A 23,544-nucleotide genomic window follows, 5' to 3' on the forward strand; every position below is an offset into this window, starting at 1 on the left:
TCTGCTGGCCCTATAGAGCTCAGCTGAATGTGGCCACTGAACCAGCATGAAAACTGCTGCCTTCTGGCTTGTGTCACTTCCTTAGGATGTTTGAAGTGAATGTGGGTGAGCAGGCAAATGACAGGAATAAGGCCATGACTTGAAGAGGAATTAACTGCTGGCTGGCAAGGCTTTTTCTGAAATTTGGTCTGAGAAATCAGCATCTGATTGACAAGTTAGAAATAAGCAAGGTATAAAGGTATTAATATATTGTGCCAAACCTTTGATGGTATGGTATGTTATGTTGCTTGATTTTGTATGCTTATGAAATGTGGTTCTGTCCAAAGCAAGTAGAAATCTTGTGTTGGCCATTGCATTGAAAAGCCTGGGAAGGAGGGAGGTAGGTCAGGTTACTGAACTCCCTAGAAGGTCATGGAAGATGTAATCCATGTACATAGCTGTGTGCTGATTCTATTAATAGTGTAAGCAGCTATGTCAACTCTCAGTTTTTCCTCTCTCCCTTCCTAAGTTAATTTTTCATCTCTGTTCTTAGTTCAGTTTGCCTTCACTTTGCCAAGCTTTCCAACTTTGCTGTTAAAACCTGGCAAGATACAAGAGAGGGTGACCTGTGTTTGTCATCCTTGCCTTCAGCTTCTTGTTTTTTATCCTGAAAGAGCAGATTACTCTTATTTAAAGAAAGATGGCACAAAATAGCAGGTGTATGCTATTTGGTTTATTAGTTTGGGTGGTGGGGAATTGTTGGTTTCTGTTTTGGTATTTGGGGTTTTCTTTCCTTCACTCTGCAGCTGGGTGTTTACTGTATCTGTAGAGAAAAATGCAAAAGAAAATAATGGTTCCTAACTCCTTTGCTAATGGACAAATCGAATGCCTGTAGTGGTAATTTAATATTAGGAGAAAGGGCTTGAAGATCGGTGATTCAAAGCTGCTGCAACATGTCAGTTTTTTCTTTATTTTAGTTTCTAACTTAGAGATTCCTCTCTTCTCTTGAGGATGTGTAATGCCTTGATTAATTTTTAAGCTGCTAAGTAGCAGTTTACTTTTCCCTTGCATGTTCTCCAGTTGATGATGACTACAAGGCATGAATTTTTAAGAAGAAATCTTTTCAGGGCCTGGTATTTCTCTCCAGCTTTTCTAGTTTCACATTGTTGACATGAGTGAAAACGTGAGTCTCTAGCCTTGCTTACTAAACCATGGAGGATAACAGCAGGAAATTTTACTAATGTGGAAGTTAGTATAGAAATACTTAGATTAGCTGTGTCTCAGATTTATTTTACCATTTTTTAGATTGCTCTGCTTTGGGTGAGGCTGACAGGAGTTTCTTCCTGTTGAAATTTTCTTTCTGTTGCAAATTTCTTTCTGTGCTTGTGAAGGATTTCTCTCCCAAATTTGCCCTAAACCAGGGCACTTATGAATCCAAGCCAAGTTGTACCATGCTAGCATGTGTAAGTCAGTAATCTTGATACTGCTCAATGAAGGTGATACTAAACCAGTCTTTTGTTCCTTGGATTTGACTATTACTTTGTCCATCTTGTAAAAAATCATAGCCTGATGTGTGCTTAAAATGAAATGTATTTCCTCAGGACTCTTGTTTGTCAGGGATGAATAAATTTTTTAAATAGAAATACATCACAGACCAAACAGGCTTGGGTCATTTTTAAATTTTATTTTGTTTTTCTTTGATTATTCAATGCAGTGGTGTGTGAGTTTTTTTCTTTTTTTTCTTTGAATAATCTGTCAGATGTCCAATGCCAAGGATTTCCAGTGAAGTTTTTGTGAGCACATCTGATAAATTTTGGTAGGAAGTCATCGGTCTTGCATTTAGACATCTTGTTTTGCTCGCTGAGATTTGCAGTTCCTTCAGCAACAGCAAAAATGACATCTTGACTGATGCAGTTTTAATCTGAGTTTAACAATAAAGTTTAAATATTAATTATTTATTTAATAAATTGGTAGAACACACAACCTCTCCATTATATGTTTGTGGGTTTGGGGGGGTCTTCCCCCCTTATAGAATTCTCTGTTATCATGTTACTGGTATTCTCCTCTCTTTCCTAAGAGTTCGCTTTGATGTTTCCTTTTTTTTTTTTTTTTTTTTTTTTTTAAGGAGCATTACCTAAGCTTTCAGGCATCCAGCAATGAGAAGAATGGAGGAGGATAGAAGAAAAAGCTTCAGTTAGTTTACTTTATAAAGTCTTCCTTCTTTATAGATGGAAGAGGCTGTCATGCTTCTGTGTGAAAGGAGGCTGAGATTAGTCCCAAATGAAATCATGTTTTCAGCTGCACTGTTGTGCTGTGCCTCCCAGGGCTGAGTCTTAGCTGATGTGTCTTTACATAGTAAAAAAACTGTATGGACTATAGTTTATTCTCTCTGATGCTACCTTTGTGCATTTTATTGTTAATTAGAGTAATGCCTGACACACTAAGGATGCCTATTCTTAGAAAAAAATCTGTGGTTTCAATTAGTTCTTCTGTTAACTTACTGTTGCTGATGGCCTTATTTTCTGGACTTAAAACATTTGCACACAGAACATCTGTATGCAAATAGGGATCAACATGAGCTTTAGTGTGTGAGTATTTCAGACTGGATAGACACAAGTTGAGCAGGTATCAGTGTGGGGAGGGCACTTTCATGCTTTCTTGATTACTCATGAATTCCAGGGGTTATCTTAGGACAGTGCTCATGTGCTAGACACGAGTGCTCAGCCTAAAACAGAATGCTCTTGGGTTAAAGACAGTTAATATTAAAAGTTTTGGCACAGGAATCCTGTGAGTGAACAAATCCAGTGTATGACTTAAATACATTTTTTGCAGAAAGTAAGTTTACTGAATGCTTAGAAATAATAATGCCCAAGAAGGACAAAGGAAGAGGCTCCTTTTCTGTTAAGAAACTACAAGTAATACCTTGAGTTGAATTAACTGATTACATTCATGGGACAGCTGACGAGGCAGATGGCTCTTTGTTTTGGAAAGCTAGCAACTTTATTGTTCATAGCTCAAAATGTTAGGGAATCTTGGACTTTCAGGTCTCAAATGCCTGGCTGTACTGACTGCCACTAACAGTGTTTGGGGAAAAAATTGCCACAGACACCAGTTTTTCTCAGTTCTTGATATACATGTCTTTACTTGCTTATTTATACTGTAAAATGTTAAAACAACATCAAAGGCTTTGTTATTTATGTGGATCACTTCTTTGTCCTGTCCATGTGGGTAATCTTGCGCTACATGACAGTTTGGCATGAACTCGCTTCATAGTGTTGCACAAAGCAATATATTTCCCATGTCTGATAAATTGTTACATTTTGTACCATTCCTTATCATGGGTTAACTGAGGACACAGCAGAGGCAATGTATATTATGCTACAGCAACCGAGTTGCTATTTTGCTTTCCAATTTGCTGTTAGGGGCTGAGTCATTCTCAGTGTTATAACAAATACATATTAGATAAGTTATCACTGCAAAACTGTTTCTCGTCACTTGGAGTTGATGATAGGAGAAGTTTCAGACTCCGAAGTGAAAAACAAGAGGTCTTTTTAAACACTGAAAGTATTTTAGACTCAAATGATTGTATGAAATGAATATGGCTGCTCTTTATGTGAAGATGGTGTTTCCCCAGACATTCCAAAAAGTGTTGCTGGTCCTCTTTTGTAAGCAGTGTGGAGTGAAATACTGTTTTGTTGCCTTGGAGTCTAATTCCTCATGATTAAAGTGAGAATTGGCATTGCTCTAGCTGCTTGATCTCAAAGTTCTCCTTATTCTGAGAGAGTTTTAGTAGCTGTTTTCACACAGATGGTGGGCAACAGTTAGTGTCAGGGTTTAATTTGCATGATATGTCTCAGCAAAGCCCCTTAAATTAAAACTTTCCTCCTATTAGGAATGCTGTGCTAGAGTTGGACTTGGATCTGCTTTCAGCACTGTTCATGTTCCATGAGAGCTCGGTACAATTTATGTGGTACATGGGACTTTTTTGTCAAGAGTTTTGGCTTTCAGTGGAAACCAAATATCTTCCTCTTCCAGCCCAGCTTTTGTTTTCTTCCCTTTTTTTTCTGTAAGAAAGGAAATTACAGAACCCTATTACATTATTTGGTATCTTTAACTCACTGTTTTGATTTCTGTGGGTTTATCTTCCTGAAGCAAAACTGGTAAGTCACAACTTTGCCAAATTAGATCACATTCTTGATATGTGTAACATTTTCATAACACGAGGCCTGTAATGATAAAAGCATCATGATTACAGTAAAGAGGCTGAGAAACTGAAGTGCCTAATGAAAATGAGAAGTATATTTTGATTTTATATTTTAAAGTACCTTTCATGCAGTGTAGTTACTTCCAAATGATGTGAATGAAGTTGGGCTTTATTTTTAAGATTCTTTAAAGAATCCTAAATTTGGCTTACAACTTGGCAAATAATGTGTTCTGATTTTTTGTAGACATAGCTACTAAAAACTGCTGTCTCCATTAGTAGAGTATATATGGAAATAAAGATTTTTAAAAGGTTGCTGCTATTGCAAAATCCATTCTGCTTATATGTGATATGCAAATATTTTATGGATTGAACTGCAAGTACTTTAAATTGTTTCTCGATTTGCACAAAGCAGTTTATCCAGCTACCTGCACTGAATGTATTCCTTAATGCTTGCAAGTAATACAAACTCTGGAAAGCTTTATTTGTACAATATAAAAGTGGGGAAGGAAATTAAAATTACCAGTATAAAGCAAAAAAAATCACTATTAGGAAAATATTTTTTGAGTATTACATTAGAGGTGAAAGAGTTTGCAGTGCAAGGGTCTGACTTAGAGTTCTGACTTAACCAGGCTGAATCTGGATAGGAATGTTTGTTTATATAATTTTTTTCTTTTTCTCTTTTTTTTCATACAGCAGGCAGTCATTGAGATTAGCAGTATGTTGGTTTGTTGGTAGAAACTCACCTTTTGGTTGGTTTTTGGTTTGTTTGTTTTTTCTTTTTTTTTAAAATTCATGCTGTGATTTCTTGCAGGTAGGATATTATCACTGCAGACATCTGAGTACTGTGGTGACAGTGGGTAACTTGACTTGGAAAACTTTGTTCTGATCTCTTTCAAAAAAGTGAAATTATTATTTCTAGCAAAGGCATAGAGATACAGGGATGTGCTGTGCAGTAAACCAGCCGTGTGCTCTGATAGCTAAGCAAGCTAATAAGGCCATCTGGGAGCAATGGCCAGTTTGTTTCACACGCACATCCGCGTGTCTGAAGACTCAGAAATCGCCTTCCAGGGGTCTTTCAAGTCAGCTGAGCAAAGTGCAGCATGGGAAGTTTAATACACTTCTGTACTGGGAGTCGTTTGATGTCAGAAGGTTATTGCAGATTACTGCTCAGTGTCTCGTTTCCATTTCTCACTTCTTGACTAAAAAGGATGTTTTTGTTGTACATGTAGGTTTGTTTCAACAAAGGTTCAAAGACCTCCTATGTACAGGACAAAGCACAAGCCCAGGAATGCTCTTGGAGTGATGGAGTAACATGGGCTACTGGTTTTGTCTAAAAGTCTCCTAAAAATAGAAGTTTGACAACATTTTTTGAGAAGGAATTCTTTGCATTGGAAACACAGGGTGAAAAAAAAGATGAAAAGATAGCTGTCTGAACTTGAGTCTGGAAGATTTCTTATCACAAGGAGAAGCTATTAAATTACACACAATACATTCTTCCTCTCTTCCATGTCATTCAGGGGAGGGAAGTGAATGATTAGTCACAACATGAGGGTAGCCCCACCTTTCATGCCATAATTAAGTGTTCCTCTCAGTGTCTGTCATGCCTTTGTTGTCAATGTCTGTTTGTGTTCTAAACCAGTTTTTATCTAGAAAGAAAACACAGCTAAAAAATTTCTTTGCACATTATTTCTGGTTTAATTTTTCTATTGCTTATGTATTAATTACTTAAGAAGTAATGTAGATTAAATGTAGACTTTTCCCACACACAGAGATAAAAATAATTCTTGTATTTGATTCTTTGACTCCAGGCTATGGTGGCTTGTTATCCAGGCAACGGAACTGGATATGTGCTCCACGTTGATAATCCAAATGGAGATGGAAGATGTGTTACATGTATATACTATCTTAATAAGGACTGGGATGCCAAGGTATGCAATAATTTCATTCTAAAATGTTTTTTATGCCCATATATATACCTGTATATATATACACATATATGTGTATATATATTTATTTATATATAATAAATATATATAATATATATATATACATACATATACATACACACACACACTTGTTACTGCACTTTTGCTTGAGGTTTTTGTTCATGCCCTTATTTCTGTGCCTTAGTTGTGATTTTACCTTGTGTCCTTGTGTTAACTGTGGTTGTCCTTTGCCTCCTAATTCTGTTTTTAGTGAGAGCAGATGGAGATGAAGCATTTATTTTCAAGGTTTTGCATGATGTTAGCAGGACCTTCTTGACAGTAAAATTGAAGGAAAGTAGTAAATGCCTCCCTGTACACAAAGAGAAATTAAAGGCAACTTCATATATTCTTAAATTAATTTTTCCTTATATTCCTGTTGAATCTTGAGTTTGCTGTTTGTGGAACTAGGTTGCTTTTTTGAGTATGCTTATAAAAAGAAAGAATATATAGCTTGGAAGCATTTTCAGATAAGCCAAGTGTTACAGTCATTGCTACATCAGTACAGTCTTGTATCACTGTAGGTACAGGTTGTAGAACTGATTTATACCACAGTTCAAGTAGTCTAAGAATTTACTACTAGTGGCTATGATAAAGTGAATTTTTAATAAGGATTTTCCTAGCGATTCAATGGGACTAGGTAGGTTTCAAGAACAGATGTAGCTAAATGGCAGCATTGGGAGCATGAAAGAGTAATGCAAACACAGCTTTCCTAATTCTTTGATTTCTCTGCCATTAATGATGGAGAAGTTTATTTTCAAAGTGTATGGGGAAAAGAAACAAAACTACTGATGCTTCATCATGCTAAGAGAGTAGCATGTGGAAGAGTATGTAGGAGCACTCAGATTCGGTGCATTGCATGCACCAGATACAGACAACACAAATTGCAGATGAGTTTTGTTACTTTTCTTTTTTCCCTTACAACATACTTGCATAAAATTGGTAGATCAGAAAGCTGAGTCAGATGAATGCACTTCAGGCTTTCTGATGTGCTCTTTGACTCATCAAATGGAATCCTACAATTAGAAAATAATTTTTTTTTTGCCATGATAGCATCTTTGCATGTAAATGTACTGATTGTACTAAGCATTTTAAAGTGCAGCTTTGGGGCATTTTTAGTTGATTTATGGTTTCTCTCTTGGGGGAAAAAAGAATACATACCAGAGTGTAGAAGTCCAGCAAATTGCATTTTCACAATAATTGTGAAAAATTTATTAGCTGGATATTTAATTTATGAACAAAGGCATTTATTTCCTTCAAAAACTATTTTAAATTGCAAATTATTGTACTACCAAATATATTGTTTATTGAAAAAAGAATCTCAAACGTTCTTTAGAAGAAGAAATGGATCTAAATTGTCACTTTTTTTTCTGACTTAGATCACAGATGCTCCTGTGCCCCTGTCATTTATATCAAATTGCCTTGTTAGTACTTGCATTGTTATGTCTGTTATGGCACAAAGGTCTATGATAGCCATCTATAGTTAGATTCAACAACATCAACACCATCAGTAGGAAGAAGTTAATGTGACTTAAATATATTTAACCCTACCTACTTGTGCTTATTTCTAGACATACACAGGTAGGTTCAACTGTTTACAAAACCTCGAAGAGATCTAAATTGACCATGAGTAGTACAGATTGAAGCTTTAGTTTGAAGTTTCCTAGTTTTTCCTTATTTTAATTACACATAAACTTGTGCCACAGTTAAATGAAATGATCTCTTTAATGGGGAAAGGTGGAACTTAGATGTGAAATAAAATATTTCTCCCATCTATATCAGGGTGTTTTTAGCCACCTGTGTAATATCAGTCAGTCTTGTCCGTTTTTGTTTTGCTAGTAGTTATGTATCAATTCCCCCATCTGGCCCACAGCTTTTACTTAAACATGAATGCACTTAGCATTCTGAAATCACTCTGTGAAAAATGTGTTAAACATTTTGTTAAATGAAATGTATTGACATAAAAGATTCATAATTTCTATAGCTCCTGATAAAGGGTTTTGTTTCAGTTCCAAATGTCTGAAATATTTTCAAATGTGATATTCAGAATTTTTAAATACAATGAGACATGGCTCTCAAGCATTGTTTGAAAATATTTCATTTGTAGGTAAGTGGAGGCATCCTTCGGATATTTCCAGAAGGTAAAGCCCAATTTGCTGATATTGAACCCAAATTTGATAGACTGCTATTCTTCTGGTCTGATCGCCGCAACCCTCATGAAGTACAGCCAGCATTTGCTACAAGGTAGGAGTGATGGACTCTCTACTGCATGGTGCCTATCTTAGCAAGAAATGAGAAATTAGTCACACTGTGAATTATGACCTGACAAAAAGGAGAGTGGTTTCTGCTAATGGATGATAAGGCTTCCACTGTGTTGCTGAGTTTGTAGTGTTGCCTGATCTCTTATTTTGGAGAAAACCTCCTGATGTGTAGGTGGGAAGTTTCTGAGTGTGTGCTTGGCAGAACTCGGTGGGAGCACATTGAACCATAAGCAGGCCCCAGCTTAGCTAAAGGATGTCATCTTCATTATTTCTCTGTAGTGGCTTTACACCCTTCTGACTTGCCTTTGTCCTTACCACCCCAGTGTGTAACTGGAAGATTAACTGGGTACTTCAGTTTAATGTTCTCTCTTGTTGGGGGAAGAGCTGTCAGAAAATAGTAATTTTCAGGCTAAGCTACCATATTCTAATTTGGGAATTAGGTGAGGGCTGTGGAACCGAAACAACCACCAATACACAAATATTTTTATGGAGTATTAGAGGAATTGTTCCCAGTCCAACACACAGGGGGAAGTTGATCTCTCTTTTGTCCTTCAGTGCAGGGTAGTGGTTGATGCTAAAGGTACCCACATTGACTGCCCCCCCCCACCCCCTATGATAAGTGACATTTACAGATAGTGATAATCAGAAAATAATTTGATCCAGACTTCCTGTTGCTCATATTTTAACATGTTTAGATGGATGGCCAAAGCATTGAACATTGACTGGAGCTGTGAGATAACACAACTACATTTGCAAGAAGTAACTTGAAACTACCTTCAGCATATCCTCTTGCAGCTTTTCCAGAAGCTGTACGGCATTCTACTCCCAGAAGAGTCATGGTGAAATGCCATTTACTAAAGCTCCTTAAAGTCTTTTCTCAATAGCTGGCATTTTGTATTTAAATCCTCTACGGGCGGTGGAAAACCATAGGAGCCATGTAAGAAGGGGTAATTAATTGTCCCTTGTGGCAAATATCCAAAAAAAGATGATGCTGCAGTGTGACTCAGTGATGAACTTGACCTAGTAAAAGATGAGGTCACAGGGCAAGGTGGTGTGGGCAGAGACTTTATTCTGGACAAGAGCCATAAATAGCAACTCACAGAGGAAAAGAATGTAAACTTAGAGCATCAGTGTCACCCTTTCAGTGACTTTTCAGATAATAGCTACTAGTAGGAAAAGAACCCAAACCCACTGCTTGCTTTATGAAAACTTTCCTCTGTCAGACTGTGGAAGTATCATCTAATTTAGGTTGTGTTTCATGTCAAGTGTTTCAATGGTATTTTGCTTCATAGTTCAGGAGTTCTTTTTTCTTCTGTTTCCCTAGGTACGCAATAACAGTGTGGTATTTTGATGCAGATGAAAGAGCACGAGCTAAAGTGAAATATCTAACAGGTAAGCTCTTCCTAATATAGTTTTTTTTTTTTTTTTTTGTGGAAGAGTAGGGAAGTCTAGCCTTATCTCCTTGGACCACTCTACACAAAAAGATGGAGAAAGTGGCATAACTCAAGTTAGGTTTTACAGGGGAGGTGACCCAGGGATTGAACTCCTGGGCAGTGATTAATGAAATCCAGGTCAATGCCTGTCCTGCTTATACTTCCTCTGAGACCTGAGGCTGCTCAGTATTTTTATGTGGGGAATACAGTTTCTCGCTACTCTTGTCTCCCTAATATATGTGGAGGATAAATACACCAAAGACTGTAAGGCACTGCAGAACTGAGAGCTATTGAAATACTTTTGATCGAATATAGGGATTCAACAAGTGAATACAACTTCACTTGACTAGAATTTTTATATTGGAAAAACAGAAGCCTAAAATTAAAATCTGTAATCAAAGAATGGACTTCCTTCATTTCCAATTTCACCCATCTAGCATCTGTTTTCCTTCTCTGGCTTCTTCCCCAAGAGGAAGTTGATCTAATTTTCCTGTTCAAATTAGCATTATAAAGAGAAATGGCCTAGGACTTCTGTCATGCTTGTAATTGCACTTTTTTGTTTGTTACAACAGTTTAAAAATAAACCAAAATCAGGTGTAGAACAAGTGCACACACACATGAACACGGCTTTGTCAAGAGCTCTGAAACCAATGATGTTGAATATGTGTGCCAGTCATTTCCAGCTGAGACTTCATTCATTGCTGTCTGGAGCTCCTAAACAGCCCAGAGCTGCATCCAGTTCAGTCCAGCCCCTCTTGGTGCTCTCAGTGACCATGCATTTTGGGAGTGGCAGGAGCAGTGCAGCTCCTGCCTGGCTTTCAAAGGAAGCCCCTTAGCTCCAGCTGGGCAGGCTGTCCCGCTGCTTGGTGGCACATGCCTGGCAAGGAACAGTTGACCTCCCAGTCAGCCTGCTGGGCCTCCACGGGAAGCCTGTCTGTCTCTGAGCTGGCCTTCATGTCACAGGTGTGCAACTCTGCAGCTCCTGGAGTCAGCCTTGCTGGATCAGAGCTGTTTTGTTGCCTCTGCACTGCTTCAGCTGCTGCCCTTTCAAAGGGACTGTGAAGAAATGGTTGGGGGGTGCTCAAGCCTGAAGGGAAAGTGCTCCCCCTTCTGCCCGCCTCCCTTTCCAGGGTCCCCCTGAACTGCAGGCATTTAAGGAAGGAAGGCTGGGTTGTTTATATTTCACAGAATCACAGGACCAGTTAGGTTGGATAGGACCTCTGAGGTCATCAAATCCAGCCTATGACTGAACACCACCCTAGCAAGTAGACATGAGACACAAATGGCACTGAGATGGTGCTGCCAGAGATGATGACTCCACCACCTCCTTGTGCAGCTTCTTCTAATGTTTAATCACCCTTTCTGTGAATAAGTTCTTCCTCCTTCAGTATTGGCTTTCTCTGTAATGGGTTTAAATTACCATGTTGTTGTGGTTTCAGTTTTCATTTACAATTATAATTGCATTCTTTGCTCTGTATCTGCAGCAAGAATTGTGCCAGATGCAATTTATTTTCTGCTGACAAGAATACATGAAATTACAGAAAAAAATGTCATAAAATAGAAACCTATTCATTTTTTTGGATAAGTGTCAGTCTAAATAAAGCCATGCAGAATATTATGAGTTTTTCTTGCTTATGGGATATTGTGTTTTGATAAAGTAAAACTTTATTCTGGAAAGTGATATAGACTGTTAGACTGTACTTCAATAAATGCTGAAAAATACCATTTTCCTTTTCATATTTCTGCAGGTGAAAAAGGTGTGAGGGTTGAACTTAATAAACCTTCTGACTCAGTTGGGAAAGATGTTTTATAAGCCTTTGATTTAGCAACTCCCCTTGCTGTTCGCCCTGATAAATCTTGATGCTATCTATTAACTTTTGAATGTGAATAACAAGATAAAGGAAAATCAACAACAAACCAACATCTTAATATGGAAGCAAACAGTGTTTCAATGTTGCATCAAAAAGAAGGTTCTTTGACTGCTGAAGCATTGTACTATGTGATTGTGACTCCAGGCCTGTGACTGCTTATGTGAAGAAGATAAGCAATCAGTAAGAAACACCATATGCATCTGGACATAAATAAGTGCCCTACATAGAATTTGTCCATCCTTATATTTTGCCAGACCTGTCATCCAGCTGAATCCATTTCATCTCTCCCTTTTTTTATATGGTAAAAGTTTGAATTTTGGGTAATTTTTGTATGACCAGGTACAGTTTATCAAAATTGAGTCTTAAAAAAAAAAAAAGAAAAACTGATAAAAAGGAAAAAAATTACAGTATTCTCCAATAGAACATGGATCTATTTTTGTAAAACTGTTCATACTGTTCTCCTCTGCCATGAAAGACCTAATTTAATGTAAGGGTTGCCAGTAACTGATAATCACTTTAATTTTTTTTTACAACTTAATTCAGAAAAGGAGCACTTTAATTACCAGCTAAAAATCTGATTGTTTTATATCATATCTCACACTAATCTTAACTTTAAAGATTGCTGCTGTATTTTTTTTTTTTGACTATGTTCTCTTGAACCTTATTAACAAAAGCAAATCAGTATCTTGCTATTAGTAACATTCAGTTTGTGGTTTTGTATGTTGAATCCACGGAGGGGAAGTTTCTGTCTCTTCTTTTTTCTTGGTTTCTTTCTTTTTATTTTTGGAGGGGGGGATGTTTAGTTGGTTTTTTTTATTTTTTAAGTGACTGGCACTAAGTGAACGTGACACTATCGGTTGTTGTCATTGGCTTTGGGGACCTAGTAAATGCCATCAAGTTACAAGAATATACAAGGGCTTTCCTAGGCTATTAGAGGTACCCAGAACCTCCTTACTTACTTGACAGAAACTTTTGAGCTTTCTCCCTTTTCTAAAAGATACTTGCCACCCCCCTTTCCTTTGTATATAAGTTAATAGAATATCTAAAATTCACTTTTTAAAATTTCTTTTTCAAATGTTGGTGTCCCATGCAGACTGTAAGTTGACACCTTGATCTATTATATAGTATCAAGGAGGTAGTCAGCACACTGAAGCTGAAGTGCATCACTCTGTAGGCTCCTTGTGCAATAATACATCTTTAAATTTTCACTGTTGCTGAAAGATTTCCCCAAAAAAGGCCTTTTGATCAATACTGAGGTATATATTTAGTAAGGAAACATTTGCTTTCTTTTACATTGTTTTTATTTTATCCAGAAGATGGGATATCACAGAATAAAAGTGAGATGTGCAGAAACTGTGATCTTCTTATTTTTAAGAAATGGATGTTTTGGACACAGATTTTTTTTTCTTCTTTCCTTTTTTTCCCTGAGCTTTAAAAGCTTGAGAAAACAAAGCAAACTTATCAAAGACAGCATTCACATTTACAGGAGTTTGGGGGTTGTTCACCTTACCCACTGCAGTTTTCTCTCTGTCCCTTATTTCCTTACTTAACCAAAACAATGTGAGTGTACAGAAATATTTCTGTATATATTACAACTTGTGACAATTTTAGCATCTGTATAGTTTGTATTCAATTAAAGACCCTTTCTATGGAAAGCTCAGTAATTTTTTATTAAAAACATTACTATTGTTCATGTAAAACATGAAAAATCTAATTGTTTAGTAACAAACTGACAGAAGGGGAGAAAAATTCAGTATTGGTATATAATTTAGGAGAACCAACAGAAATCCCAGTTTTGTTTTGACTTCACTTTTCCTTTTTTTAGTAAGTTCTTGCCCTGTACAGTTCTCTTCCTCTTTCCTCTTTTTTTCCCAGTAAAACAGACAGGATACCTTTACTGTAAGTGCCTCTGCCAACCTGGCCAAGGAGTGCAAATCTTCATTACTGTCTGGTCTGCAGTGCTTTTAGGCTACCAGTGAAACAAGCAAAAAAGTCACCTCTTCGACTTCATCTTCATTAGTTCTCCTTTAACAGAGGTTTGGTTTTGTTTTAGAAATGTAAGCATAAGCCTTTAAAGTCATTTCAGTCCCTCTGTAATTCAAACCGCTGCAGTTAAACAGCGTATCAAATTCTAATCACATTGTAGGTTTGTGCTTGCCAGACAGGTTTAAAAAGTGCTTAATTTTTCACTCCATGTAAGTCATTACAACAGGGTCAACAAATCAGGTCAGCCATTTCTTCCATGTCCTTTAGAAACTGTTCATTTCATGTCGGTTGAATATTCAGTCTTGAGCATCACCAAGCAGGTCCTTGTTTTAAAACTATTTTTTAAACTGTCTTATGATCTGTATGTGTCTAGTCCTGGTTAAAAATAAAGCTTCATAATGCTATTTTTATTCATGATGTTAGCTGGCTGTGAAATATGAGACCTTTATCTATAGCAGGCAAAGAAATTCAGGATTCATTTACAGGTTGCCTATAAAGTTGTGTAATTTCAAAAGCAGTGTTCATTATGAAAGAGCTCCTCAAGTTGCTTGTAAAGCTAATCTAATTAAAAAAGATGATGTATAAAGGTTCTTGAAAACTATGTGGTTATTTGTAATCTTTGTAACTTTTAAAACTACTCTGTAGCAACTAAGTTATGAATGCCTCCTGATAAAGGGGATATGTGGAATTTTGGTTGCTTTGTTGTGGGTGTTTGATTGGGATATTTGTTTGTATTTGGGGCTTTTTCGTTGTTGTTGTTGTTCCTGTGTTTTTTGTGGGTTTTTTTGGTTTTCATTTTTGGTGGTGTGTTTTGGTTTGGTGTTTTCTGGTTGGTTTTTTTTTTTTTTTAACCAGAGCTGTTTCTGCTCTGGAGAAGGATCTGGGATTTTTTTTTCTGTAGATTACCTACAGTTACCTGGGTGTGGTCACCATTTTCCTGATTATTTCCTCCCTCAAGAACAGGACCCTTTTTAGGCTTTCTGAAGAGTGGTTATGATGCAGAGTCAGCTCTAGTTTTTTCACCACTTCTGACAGGTATGTGAGGTACAGAATGAGTCACATTCAAACAGGATTTGTAAGGTTTAATGGGATGTCCCCAGTTTTAGATGGCTTCCGATGAATTATGGGCCCTTGAGAGAGGCCGGAAGAATGGTAGAGTCTGCAGGTACAAAACTGTAAGAGATGGCACACAATATTCCTGCTCTTTTGGCAAGCTTTGTAGTGACTGTGTGGTTATCAAGGAAACTGTGTCTGGCTGTGCTTCTGACATCACTGTAGCTTTTGTGAAGCCCCCTGCATGTTGTTTGTCTGTCTTCAGCTAATTCAGAAAGAGCTTCCTGCAACTTTAAATGAGTTTCCAGCATTAGTGCACCTTTCACAGCACTTGAGTGCCAGTTGTGCTCATTTCTGCTCAAAGGTGATGGTTCTTGGCATATTTTAGGTTGAAACACAAGTGTACCAGCACCGAACTGACGGTAAAGTGCTTTGAAGCTTTTTCCATGTTCAGTGCTGTATAACTTCTTACAAGTTTTCATGAAAGTACATCTTCCCCATCCTAGTTTTACATTGAACAAGGAAGAAGCCTTTCTTGCAACCATCCTGTGTAGACCTGGTTTGAGTTTTGTTTTGTTTTTTAAATTACCACATTGTTGAGCACAATATGCAGGGGGATTGTTTTGCATAGTAAATTCAAACACTGCACTAAGGAAAATGAGGTGTTTCTCTTTGGTGTTTCTCAGAAAAAACATTTGCAGATTTGAGAGCTGACAGCCTGTATAATATGTAAAACATCTGGCTTTGCTGACCACTTCAAGGTCAGGAGTGGAAAAATCACATCTCCATCATACTGGTAAGTATGGCCAGACTGAAAAGTGTGATTTTTGTGTATGCTGAATGCTTTGAAGAAGAGAGGAGAAAGCCAAGTGACAAGAGCAAATTCAAAGTCACAAAACTTCAGGAGTCTCACATTTGTACCTTGCCTGCAGGCATGCAGATAGCTGCATGCTCTTGCAAATACTTAGTAGGAATTTATGAGTACTGAACAGCAAAGACTTTGAAGAAATTCATGGGTCTTAGCTGGATTTGGATCTCACCTGCTGTTTGGAGGGGATGGGGGTCAAATTATGGAACTCTGGGTCTCCCATTGTCAGCTTTTTTTTTTTTTCTTTTTTTACATGTAAAGCTTGAATGTAAGTAATTGCTGCACATGTACTGAAGTCTTTTTGTACAGGAGCTGTGTTCATGCTGAAACATCTGCTGCATCCGAGTTGCTTGACCCTGTCTGTTAGGGGTGGATTGCAGCTGACAGAAGCAGGTTTCAAGGTCCTCTCTCCTACCAGACAAAACCAGTTCCAGAGAACTTTTGTTGACTTTTACTACCGCTTACTGAGTTTCATCAAGGTTTTCTTGATGGTTTTGAAGTTGAGTGAATATACAGAGCATTTATTCCTTTCCTGAAATATGAAAAAAGAATCCCAAACTCACAGCTCCCAAATGAGTTGGCTCTAAAAGTAGAAGGGACACATGAGATGTAACTTGCCAGCCCATAGGGGATAGTCTCAACTCTTCAGCAGGAGAGGGAGGAGGAAGTAATGAGCTGAACAGAAATGGTGAAGTAGGATGTGAAGAGACTGGTACATGAGACCAAGATACAACATGTTGGGTGGGTATGAGGAATATGGGACAGTCCAATTTAAAATATACTATAGGTGTCTGCTTTGAAAGGAATATGAAGTGTGGGGCAAAAGAATGCACAATATGTTTGTCTCAGAAAAGTTGATGCACCCCATCCATCATGCATGTGTGTTGCAAACAAGCATATTTTTATCTCTGAAGATGTGAAATTCATAACTTGAAAGTAGGAACTGGTTTCCTTGTCTGTATTCCAAAAGTAAGTTGTTGGACTTTCCTGTTATTAAATATGCAGCTTGGGATTAAACTCCTAATGGTAATGGTTTATGGGGTCTTCTGGAGAAATTATTGTAACTACCTTTGTATATAATGTGGCGATAAATGCTGGAAGTGGCGACTGGCTCATTTAGCCTCTAAGCCTAGTACTGTCCTTTCCATATGGCTAAAAGTTTGCAGGGCATAGATCAGAGTGGAAGGGATGTAAAACAAAGAGATGGGCTAACAACTTAACCAGGATCACACCCAGGCAAGCTGTCATAAAAGGCACATGCTTCAGGGCAGTGTCTGAACTGAAACCCATTATTTCTTTAAAATACTGTTGGAGACAGGAAGTAAAATTTCACCTCTGAATATTCTGAATATCCAGTGCTCCTTGTAGGCTTGTCTGTCTGTGTCAATATGGTTTACAAGGGTGAAACCAGTTCCTTTCCTGGGTTTGTTTCAAGGGCTGATCTATTTTATTTTATTTAAAAGCAAAAAGATGCAGCCATCATAACTAAAGTGTAGAGATTTGACTCCTCACAAATGAAAAGCCTAATGCCTGAGTATCATGTTGGGTTGTGAGTCGTATTTTGCTACCTAAAGAAAGGAAGGGTCAACCAAAAAGCCAAGAATAAAAACCTCTCAAAACTATCTGAAGCCAAGTCATTTTGGTTGTAAATGTGTCTTGCTTACGTTACTGAATGTAAGCAAGCTTTATAAATCTGTTTAAAAAGATTGCATTATAGCAGAAGACATGGTGGCAGCTCTAAGGAACAGAAGGAGACTAGAATTTTGGGGCTGGATTAATGGCTGTTGGAATCCTGAGAATTGTTTTCATGAAGTAAGATAGGAGTGAATCAACTAACCTCTATAGAAACAAACTAAATGCCACCACCCCTAGATCTGACAAGTAAAATTTTGGTGAGTGCTGTACCATGAATTACCAGAGCCAAAAGATACTTCAGATCTGTTTTTATAGGAGCACTTGAGAACATCTTTGGACGTCAAAGAGAACATTTCCTCAGGGAAAATGTGATTGTGGACACCACTAATGTTTGCCAAAGGGCTGTGGGTAACAACTATCTGTTTTCTGAGATTAGAATCCAGTTGATGGTGTTCTTGATAGCAAAGTTTGAGCTGTCACATTAGGCATATTTATTTTCCCTTCACTTCCCCTTCCCCAGCCACAACATAATAGTGAGTAATGTGGTGCTGGACGTGAGTTCTGCACAGTCATATTTTAATGAACAAACAGAAACTTTACAAAGTTAACTCTCTTCAATCCTAAATATCTCTTGTATCTAGAACTCCCGTAGATAGCAATTTTGAAACTTCTTTGACTTGTTTTATTTTTTCCCACCTGCATTTTAAGAATGCTATGGCTGTTTGATCTTTTTTATTTTTTTAACCCTTTATTTAAAATAGCACATTAGGAAATGACTGTTTCTAGCTGAGAGTTGCTGTAGCTCTGCAACCATGAAACATTATGCAATGAGATGAGGAGGGCGGGCATGTACTTTATGATAAACCCAAGGCTTATACAAATCCAAGAGGACAGGTGGGGAGCAGGAGGCCAGCTGTGGCTGGGCTGTGACTAGGACACCAGGAAGGGGATGCAGAAATGCTTCAGGCTTGTGGGACTGGAGAGAGAGCGGGTAGGGTCCCGCTGTGTCACAAAAAACCACGTTCTTTGTGTCCCAGAGGTGACAGAGGCACACTGCTCTCTTACAGGGAGAGGATGCTGTTTGACACAAAAATCCACTGGGGCAGGGATGGAGGAGTGGGGAAAGGGGTGATTACACCTCCAGTGTTCACAGTAGGTTTGCAAATTTGCTCATTCCCTTATATGAGAGTGCCTGGAGAGCAACTGCTCTGCTTCCAACCTGCACCTGCCATTTCTGCTCCCACATGTGCCTGAGGGCCTCTCTGGCCCCCTGCTACCCCAGTGCTTTTGCATTCTTCCAGGGCTCCCTGAGCACTGTCCCGCCCGCTGTCAAATGAGCTGTAGGCCTTTCTCTGCTGCTGTGTCCCTTGAGTGGGGGCTGGAGTAAATTGTAGCATGCTTGGCTGAGGAAAACATTTGGGTGTTTTTTTTTTCTGGGATGACAGCTGGTCTCGTCTCCTGGCTTCCTTTCCAGGTGGTCAGGTGCTACCCATGCTCTGGCTGCACAAAATGCCTTGAGAATAGTGGCTACCTAATCATGGCTGGCAGCACAGGCTCTGGCTGGTGCTGCTGCCTGCCCTGAGCTGGTGCTGTCTGACAAAAGCTCTGTGTGCTAAGCTGCTGTCTCTGGGAGGCCAACTAACCTTGAATTGTTCCTTGTCCTTTGCAGAGGTGGTGAGGTTATACATGATACAGCTGAACCGTGACAGCTCATGAAATGTACCCATCACCTGGCACTGCATTTAGAGTCCCTTAACCATGCAACAGCCACCCAGCAACAGCTTCACACCAGGCTTGGGTAGTCCTTCTGTTGAAGAGAGGTAGAGAGAAGGAGACTGAAAAACTGTTGTAGGTTTAATGGACAGGACATCTGTTTGCCAGTCTCCTAAAAATGGTGTCACTTCAGCACACACCCACATCCACATGTGAAAACACGCTGAGGGCTGGGATCAACCCATCCTGTAACAATTCAAGCTGGGTGAGGATGCTTGCCCAACAGGAGAAGCCTCCCATCGCCCTCCTCTTCCTGAAGAAGTTAAGACAGTGTTTCCCTCCATATCAGCTGCAGGGTGTGCATGGACTGACTGCAGCCTCTGTATGGTTCAGGGTGTGCACAGCTGAGGATGCAAGGCATTGGTTTAGGGTGGGAGTGTGCTGCTGCAGAATTCTCTTGGAGAAGATAACATTTCTGGGACCTGTACAGGGATTAAAAGGAAGGTGGCATTAAGGTAACTTTTCAGTTTATTCCTTCAAACTGAGGGCTCCCCATTCCTTCAGAGGATGCTTGAGTTTAATGCTTGTGTCTGTAACACCTTGCAAACAGCTCCAAAGTCCATGGCATTACTTACCACTTGGGATGTATGTCTGCTTCAACAACATTGCATTTAATGGCCCAAGCCTAAGCCCAAATGTCAGCAGTGAGACCTCTTGGATGAGTTGTCTTAACTCTGCCATATTGCCTGGCAAATGCTGCCTGATAGCTTGGATAGACTTAGGGGTTTGCAGTGCATGATATGCCTCCTAGTTCTTCTCATGGGATACTTTTCTGGCATTCTAAAGTTCAAAGTTAATTAAGTCTGAGTTTTCATTTGTGCTGTCTGCAGGGCTGATAATCCTATCCTCCCCCCAACAGCGTACTTGGAGAGGATTCAGCAATTAGGCTTGGCAGGGCAGAGCTTCCTTGTACCTGTCCTGTGTCATGGCACCTGCCCAGCTCCTGCCTGAAGTCCCCCCGTCTCTGATCCATGTGACAGGAGACCTATCCCCCATCCCCACAGTCTGCATGGGGGAAGTGATGAGAGCTGCCAAGGGAGAGGAAGAAACGCACAGCTGGAAATGGTCAGAGATGGTGTGAGCACCTCTGGGATATACCAGGGTAAGGGCAAGCAGGTGAACCTTTAATTGCCTTCAGCTGTAATTTCAATTTGACCTGAAGTGCTCCTGGGGTTGTTTATGTGGGAAGGGGCTCCTGAAGGTGGTCTGATCCAGCTCTCCTGCCCTTTAACAAGGTCACCCAAATCTGGCTGCCTAAGACCTAAGTTGGGATTTGAGTATCCTCAATTATGGACACTATACAACCTCTGCAGAAAACCTGTTCCCACGTTCAGCCACCCTTGCTGAAAGAAAATTTTTTCTCTTCTTTAAATTACATTTCCTATGTTGGTACTGCTAAATGTAAATCAAAGGAACAACCCAAAGGATTTTTAGCAGCATATCCTGGGGAACACAGCAGATTTAAGACCGGAGTCCTTTACTTGCAGCTATCCCTTCTCCACCTGGTACAGGTGCCATCCTCTCTGAAGCCCCTGGGGTGCTGGCTTATCCTCGGGATGACTCTTCCCTTTGGATATGTTTCTGTTTGCCATCTGCAGAAGAGCCCAGATCTGTGCCATGTCCTTCCAGAGCCGCAGTACTTGGAGCAGCCCATGCCCAGCCCTGTGGTCCTGTGACACACCAGGGAGCTTTTCTTGCTGTTGATGCTGCAGCCAGGCCCTGTCCCACCCTGCAGAGAGTGCACCAGCATCTGCAGGAGGGCACCTTCCACTTCAGCTTTGTGCCTGCCTCCAAACACAAGACCTTCCCAGCGGATCATTACTGGGATGCTCCAGGAAAGAGACCAGTTTTAGTGGGAAGACAAAGGCAGGGCAGCAAAGCAATAGGGAGAAAGTGGGGTAAGAGCAGAGAAGCCCTATGGCTATTCCTGCCATTGTAAATTTCTTACTGAAGCCACAAGAATTATTAAAACCTCCAACTAAACCATAAACCATATCCTGTACCAGGCCTTCACTGAGCTCTAGCCCACATCTTGCCCCAGACTTTTTATGCCACTAATGCCACTAGCTACTAGCTCTCTGAAAAGAAGGTACTTGCAGTAAACATAAAAACTATGATCCAGATATTTACATCATTTAAAGAAAAATAAAGTAAGATCTGTTTTTAAATTAAGCAATGGTGAAGCCAAATACTTGACTTGCTGGGGTTTGCCCCTTCAAAAATTCTTTGTTATACAGTTTAGGAAGTGTCACGTCCAAGACATACTAAGGCAAAAAAGCAGGTGAAATTATGTAAATGGAAGGTGATGGACAGAATAGAGACAGGGTGAGCTATTGAGGACAAGCTGCTGCACCTGCTTAGAAATTTAATCTAGTCTTAAAGCAGCCTGGCCTGGCAGAAGCTAAAAGGAAATAGGAATTAAGGCCATGGCCACATCCCATTTAAGCTTTCACACCTGTAGTACACTACACCTCCCTGGTCCTGTTACACCCTTCTGGTTCCCTGGCTTAGCCAAGGCACAGGAATTTTGTGTTTTATAACCCCCCCCCGACCTTACTTCGTAAAACTCTGTCCTGCATCTCTTGCAGAGCTGTGTTAATGCCAAACGGTGACAGGAAATTAACTCTGTCACTGCCACGGATGCAAGCAGTGTGGTATCTGCAACCCACAAAAGGATGCCTTTGGGCTTACTCCTGAGCCCTGGACTGGAAAAACGAGCTCCTCTCTCATCTTCCCAGTCATTCTTGCAGCTAAGAATCACTCATAGAATCTAGTTAGCTGTATATTTACTTTTAATTTCCCAGCTAGTTGCAAACATCCCCCACCACCACCACTGTTCCTCCTCCTTTAGCTTGTTTGTGGTCCTGTCAGGGTTGCTGCTGGTCCACGTTCAGCCTGGAGTGCGGTGTAGGCGAAATAGGAGCCTGCACTCTGTTCTATCCCCGGACAGGTTAGGACAAAATAAGAATTCCTTACGTGCAAGGAGTGCCACCTAACGGCCTGTTGAGGGATCCCAAAGCTCCACACAAAGCTCCTGGGGTCTTGGCTTTTTTTTTCCATACACATGAGTCCATGAAATCACACACACCTATTTTCACATATAGTGAAATGCAAGTCTCTTTCATAGCCTGTCTGCCCACAAACAACACTTCAAGGGTAATTTTTATGCAGAGTCTTTATATTCATATTTTTAAAATAGTTTCTTAAATCCCAGGGCTTCAAAACAGCTGCAGTAATCCAGATGCAAGTAAGAACTTGGGTATTTCAGTTTGGAGTGTAAAACTGATGAATCCTGGTTCTCTGTTAGGGAGCAGCTGCTGGAGACCAGTGGTTGCACTGCTGCCTTCACCACGTCAGGCTTCAACAAACATGCTCACAGGGCAATGCAGGCCAGGTGTAACCTTTTAGTGGCCTTTCAATTTAAGGTGAGAAGATTGGACAAAAGGCACAGACATGGTGTTCGAGGATGACCAGACCCAGCAGTGCTGAAGCAAACTGCTGTGGTGGCAGTTTCTTCACATTCTCCAGCCAGAGTAGCCTGCATCATCCCACCACCATGGATTGCTCCATCCACTTGGAAGGAGATGTCCCTCATCTATCAGTCTTTTTCCTCAGAAACTTGTTAATTCCTTCTTGCTGTTAACCCTTCAGTAACGTGTATCTTGCTTTACTTGAAGAGATGCCGTGTGTATGGAAAATGCAGAACTGAGGGGCTCCAGAAGAACGCACAAGGAAGAAAACCCTCACAAGCCATTTAGTGTCCTCCTGCTGCATCAAGGGAAGTTTGAGTAGCTACTTTGCACCTCAGGAATTATTATTCACTTCTCGTCCAGTTATGACAAAGCCCTATCTAGCCTTTAATTTTGTACTAGATCATTACCTGGTGATCTTCATTACGTTGACCCAGAGGCAGGTAGCACAGCAAATGAGCAATATTTCTCTGGTTGTTCTCTTGGAAAATGTTCCTGGAAGGGGGCTCAAGAAACAGGTTCCTGGTTCCACAGGCTTGCCTTGCCTGAGGGGCCTGCTTCCACCTAGATGGAAATAGCCTCCTCATCAGCTTATGCACAGGCATTAGGGTTGAACTGGCTGTGAGAATACACTTCTGCCATGTGACCCACTTATGCCAGGTGAAAACAAATAAAGGTTGGACTAAAGGAGACATGAACGCACACTACTGCTGTTAAAATATGTTCTAAAACACACTATTTATTTTGTATATGTTCTTGCAAGATATAAATAAAATGTATTACACATTTTAGTAGCCCTGATAAAAATTCTTCCCACTGCTTCATCAGAACTCAAGTAATATGAAAACTTCCTAGACAACATTTCCATAAAGTAAAAAATACTTGCTAATATGTGACCTTCAGGATTTCTTACCTAATAACCAGTTTCAAGGTAACTGAGGAGCAGTCTCTTATGATAATAATGAAAGGGCCAAGTAATCCCCCCGTAGGTAGTTTTAACCTCTGGAACTCATCTCTGAATTATCCAGA

At 39.7% G+C, this 23,544-nt stretch overlaps 1 protein-coding gene across 1 annotated transcript in view; it reads left to right on the top strand.

Annotated features, from left to right (window-relative positions):
• Positions 1–14,404, top strand: part of EGLN1 (egl-9 family hypoxia inducible factor 1) — a 34,158-nt gene extending 19,754 nt beyond the window's left edge. The window contains exons 2-5 of the mRNA XM_021527127.3: positions 5,992–6,111; positions 8,273–8,409; positions 9,751–9,818; positions 11,608–14,404. Of these exons, the coding sequence (XP_021382802.1) occupies positions 5,992–6,111; positions 8,273–8,409; positions 9,751–9,818; positions 11,608–11,672 (390 nt within the window). The 3' untranslated portion in view covers positions 11,673–14,404. The remainder of the gene's footprint in view (positions 1–5,991; positions 6,112–8,272; positions 8,410–9,750; positions 9,819–11,607) is intronic.
• The last annotated feature ends 9,140 nt before the right edge of the window (positions 14,405–23,544 follow it).

The sequence above is a fragment of the Lonchura striata genome, chromosome 3, assembly GCF_050655825.1.
Source record: "Lonchura striata isolate lonStrDom1 chromosome 3, ASM5065582v1, whole genome shotgun sequence".
Classification (NCBI taxonomy): Eukaryota; Metazoa; Chordata; class Aves; order Passeriformes; family Estrildidae; genus Lonchura; species Lonchura striata.